The sequence below is a fragment of the Bremia lactucae genome (assembly GCF_004359215.1).
Source record: "Bremia lactucae strain SF5 chromosome Unknown BlacSF5_NotPlaced_88_SHOA01000037.1_17740bp, whole genome shotgun sequence".
In the NCBI taxonomy this organism is placed as follows: Eukaryota; Oomycota; class Peronosporomycetes; order Peronosporales; family Peronosporaceae; genus Bremia; species Bremia lactucae.
The window spans coordinates 9910-14950 of NW_027152101.1; the positions used below are offsets into that span (position 1 = coordinate 9910).

The window sequence follows — 5041 nt, forward strand, 5'->3', positions numbered from 1 at the left end:
ATATACCCAATAAATACAATACGAAATTGAAGTATAAAAAACGGACATCGTGGAAGTGTTATTAAAACGAATACAATTTGGCACCGAATAAGGTTCTTCAATATACAAAGAGGATGTGTTCCCTCGGCTTCACAATGATTAAAGTCGACGACTGCGTTGGTGTTCACGGCGACGAAATTCTCGTTCAAACGCGGAATTGCCAATGAATCTGCGGCTAATACCCGACGAAGTGCCTTCAAAACCAAATTGTCCGACACCTCCAGATGCACCAACAAACTCGTTGTTGCCACCCTGGCCAAACGTTCCCAAAGCATTTTGGCTGCTAAAGCCTCCAAACGTGTTGCCACCTTGTGTCCTGAAGTCCATCTGCTGACCGAGGCCACCGACTCCATTTCCATTCAAACGCCCACTTATACCAGCGCCACGATCGCCAAACATGCCGCCACCGAGAGCACCCATTTGATTTGCTCCACTGAATCCGCTTATTGCGTTGCCACTGCCAAATCCACGAGCAACGCCTCCACCATTGGCAGGTAAAGTGTTCCTGGCTCCCATACCAAGTCCACCTCCTATAGCGTTATTACTGCCGCCTACGTTTGAAAAGGTTGGAATTTCGGCTGTTCTTAAATCACCATTCTGAGTTCCCGATATTGGTATGGCGGGTTGTTGGCCATTACCTGTGTTTGCATTGGCGACATTAGTCGGTGCTGGTGTCGTGAATGCTGGTGTTGTGGGTGCAGGAGTCGCCGTTGATCGTCCATTTACTGTTGTCGGAGCGGGCGTCACCAGACCAAAAGCAGAGCCATTTGCTCCAGCCGCTGCTGTGGCAGTACCCGCGACTGCGGTGTTGGATGAGCTGACGACAGCAGTATTCGAACTAGCAACCACTGAAGATGGCACATTTACTGGAACTGGAATATATTGTGGCACTCCAACTGGAACAGGAATCGCAATCTTCGTGACTTTCTTAACGACTTTTTTCATATGTCTGGTGTGATGACCTTTGCTGCTTTCGTCTTCATGTGTTGGCTGATTTTCAGATGTAGAGCGTAGACCACGCAGTGACGGTGTAGCTTGAATCTCATCCGTGGTGATGAATACAGCTACTGCGACGATAGCGGCAGCAGTTTTCATAATTGTAGGGAATCCGAAAAAGAAGGCAAAAGCTGCTAATTGTGGTGAATGCTTTGTTGCTTGTAAAAAATCGAGTGAGTAGACGATATTACGGCTTTACTTGTCAATGGCATCACCCGTCACGACATTTTGGCATTTGATATTCATGAAAGGCAGGTATTGACCGAAACTTTCTCTTTCCTTCAATCAACACAAACGTCATGGTCACGGTGATAGTGATCATGTGTCGTGCCATGATGATAACAATCGAACACTTGCCCGATAGTTTCTCTTGCATTTGAGGATTGCCCGAATCAAATCGTTTTTAGAAGATCATGATCAGAGGCTTGATTTGCGCATACCATATTTAAGTCGCGGCCACGTCAAACAATATGGACATGTTAGGAAACGTCAAAGAGAGTAATTTATTAAAAACGATATCTTCGTATACGACAAATTCTTCGACGACAAAAAATCGACATATACTTCGAAAGAAAATCAATTTGATCTAGTTGCAAGGCCAATTACTACTATTGTGTTTTTAAGTATTACTATGCGAAAGCAGCAGAAGAATTAGGTATTAAAATTATTAATGGGGTACTATCAGCTGACCATGTGCATATTATTCTTGCTATACTTATGCAAGGAATTAGCAAGCCCTAGGCATTGGCGCAAATTCTTCGCATGTTGTGGGATTGGCAATTCTTATACCGATTTTACCTTGTCTGAGTCTGCTCGTACACTATGTGTACCTGCCCACTCGTCCAAAAAACGGACGAGACCAGTAGGTGCAGGGCGCCCTACTGTTTTGAAGGGAGGTCCGGGTTAACCGGTGGCAGCCCGACCTTCCAGCCCATCTGTGCTGCGTGCACGGTCAAATTCCTCCACTACGAGTGGTGATTCACGCCTGATTATTGTTAATCTACATGTCGCCGGTATCCGGCGACTTCTACGAGCGCTCCTGGATTCAGGAGCGACAAACAATTTCTTCCGTGAATCTTGCGTGTCAATGCTGCCACCCAGCATCCAGGTTCACGAAGGACCTGGCCAAGTTGTTGTCAAGCTCGCTGACGGGAAACCACGCCACGTATCGCGGTGCGAAGTGTCGTTGCCGTACACGTTTGACGGCTTTCGCAGTAACGACAATTTTTGGGTGATTGAGATGAGTTATGCGTTCGATTGCATCCTGGGCATGACATGGCTGGCACGCTATAAGCCCCAGATCGACTGGTTAGCCAGATCAGTAAAACGTCGAAGGGAGTTCGACGTCAGCGAAGTGTTCACCCATCTCTTGGTGTCTCCAAGTGATTGGCCGAACGTTACAGTCGTAGATCGTACATCCACGACACCGGCGGTGCACAGAGTGAGCGATGGCGCTCTCTGTACCGCTTGTTCCGTGCTCCTACGCACGAGTGACGATGTCTTCACGCTTTGCAGCGAGGAGTCCGACGTGGACGTGCAGTGGCTCCCGCGTAATGACGAGGCGGACGAGCAGTGGATCCCGCGCGAAGACTCCGAACAGAGGTTCTCGCATGAGAGAGCAGTGGTCGAACAGGTGTTCCCACCTGCACCCATTGTGGTCGAGCAGAGGCTCCCACAAGGGCAAGATGTGGCCGAGCAGGGGATCGCCACCGAGTGTGACGTGGATGGACAAGAGTCCCCTCGTGCGAACATGATGGTCGAACAGAGGTTTCCACATGAGCAAGACGTGGTCGAGCAGGGGTTCCCACACGAGTTTGTGGCGGTCGAGCAGGGGCTCCCGCATCCTGCGTCGACGGACGAGTATGGGCTACTCCCGTCGCGCAATTTCGACGTCCTGGATGAGGACATCCAGCATCTAGAGGGGGGGGGGCAGATTTAACACCCGGCTGCGGTTCGCCAGCTTCGAGCATAGACTCGAAGCACGATGGGGACGGAAGCTACGAGAACTCAGCGTTGGAATGTGTCCACGCTATTGTGTACGTGGACGGGAGTCCACAAAGGCGCCAATACATTGAGGTCGCGAGTCCACCTCGCGACGCGTCGTCAATTACGAGCCTTCCAGGACTATCCTGGAAGCATTTTCTACGCGACCTCGAGAGAGGCACAGTGGAACAAGTATGTCTGATCACCAACGAGGTGACCTATGATCCGAATGAGGAGCAAATGACGCGCCTCGAAGCGCTGATCAAAAGTCAGCGCGCGACGAAAGATTTGCGTCGCAATCTTGGGAGGCTCTGGGCGAGTCTGGTAACCCTGTCTATGACATTGCTCGAGAGTACGCAGACGTTTTCCCGAAGAAGATTCCGGCTGAACTTCCTGCTGATCGTGGTGTTCGGCACGAGATTAATCTCGTGCCAGGATCGAAATATTGTGTGACATGCCAGTGGCCGTTGCCTTGAGACCAAGACGAGACTATTGATGCATTCTTTGAAGGTCGTCGCAAGGCCGATCATGTGCGTGAGAGTGTCTCACCCCACTCGAGTCAACCTTCTGCGTGAAGAAGGCTACGGGAGGCTGGCGTAAAGTGTATGCGTTTAACAAGCTAAACGGTGCCACTATTCCTGCCCAAACGCCTATCCCCAGGAAAGACATAGTTCTAAACTCCATGTCAGGTAGCTTCATCTTCAGCGCCATCGATCTGACCGATGGCTTCTACCAGATCTTGATGGGACAGAGTGACATACCACTCACTGCGGTGGTTACACCGAGTGGTATGCTATGTGAGGGGCTGGTGATGCCACAAGGATTAAAGAACGCACTAGCCACTTTCAATCGCATGGTATCTCAAGTGTTGAGACCGCTTCGAGACTTTGCTCCCAGCTACTTCAATGACATTTTTGTCCACAGTCGCGCTGAGGGCAACCTCAGTGCTGTCCAAGTTCACCTTGAACACCTGAAACCGTGTTTTAAGTCATGCGGGATAACAAGTTATGTGCAAACTTGAAGAAGTGTGTATTCTGTGCACCGGAGATTCCGGTGCTGGGTTGCTACGTGAGTAAATCGGGAGTTCGAGCCTATCCAGAGAAGGTGTCGTCAATCTGTTCTTGGCCCACACCCAAGAATTCAACGGAGTTGCGTCAATGGCTCGGTCTAACTAATTACTTGCAAAAGTATACAAAGGATTACGCCGGTTCTATACAGCCTCTGTCGTCACTTCTGAAGAAAGACGTCACGTGTTTGTGGCGTCCCGAGCATCAAACTGCCTTTGACGCAGTGAAGAAGAGCCTGGCGTCAGCGCCAGTGTTGGTACTCCCAGACGACACTCAGCCAGTTCACGTGGTGTGTGATGCAAGTGACTTTGCCATTGGTTGCACCCTCATGCAGTTTGATCATGAGGGCCGTGAAAGAGTCGTGAGTTACCAATCACGACTGATGAAGCCAGCGGAGAAGAACTATCCGGTCCACGATAAGGAGCTATTAGCTATGCGCTACGCACTCATCAGGTTTCGTGTCCACCTACTAGGCGAACGCACGTTCTCTCTGTATACTGATCATGCATCGCTGCGTACTGCGATGAAGAGCCCACACCTGTCACAGCGGATGGCACGGTGGCTCTCTTTCTTTTCCGAGTACAACTTCGTCGTGCACTACAAGCCTAACATTCTTGCTGACGCACTGTCACGACATCCAGATTATGATCCTCGTATGGTACTGAGTCGTCAGGCAACTGACGACGACGATGAAGACGATCGATGTGCGACGTGTGTGTCGTTGAATCTAACTCTGGTCACTCCCGAGTTATGCCTTTTCGATGAAATCGTCGCGGCATACGCGAACGATCCGGATTACGCGGACATTATGCCTATCTGCGCGCTCCCAGTGATGCTGCACTGGGAGCTCTTTCGCGAACGAAGCGTGAACACATTAAACGATACAGTATGGATGGTGATTTGCTGGTATACAGCATCGATAAATTCGATGCACCTCGAACGGTGATTGCGAATGA

At 50.1% G+C, this 5041-nt stretch overlaps 1 protein-coding gene across 1 annotated transcript in view; it reads right to left on the reverse strand.

Moving 5' to 3' along the window:
* Positions 1 to 1134, reverse strand: part of CCR75_009614 (uncharacterized protein) — a gene marked incomplete at both ends in the record, with an annotated part of 5686 nt that extends 4552 nt beyond the window's left edge. The window contains one exon of the mRNA XM_067967653.1: positions 291 to 1134. Within this exon, the coding sequence (XP_067817870.1) occupies positions 291 to 1134 (844 nt within the window). The remainder of the gene's footprint in view (positions 1 to 290) is intronic.
* Positions 1135 to 5041: the final 3907 nt, after the last annotated feature.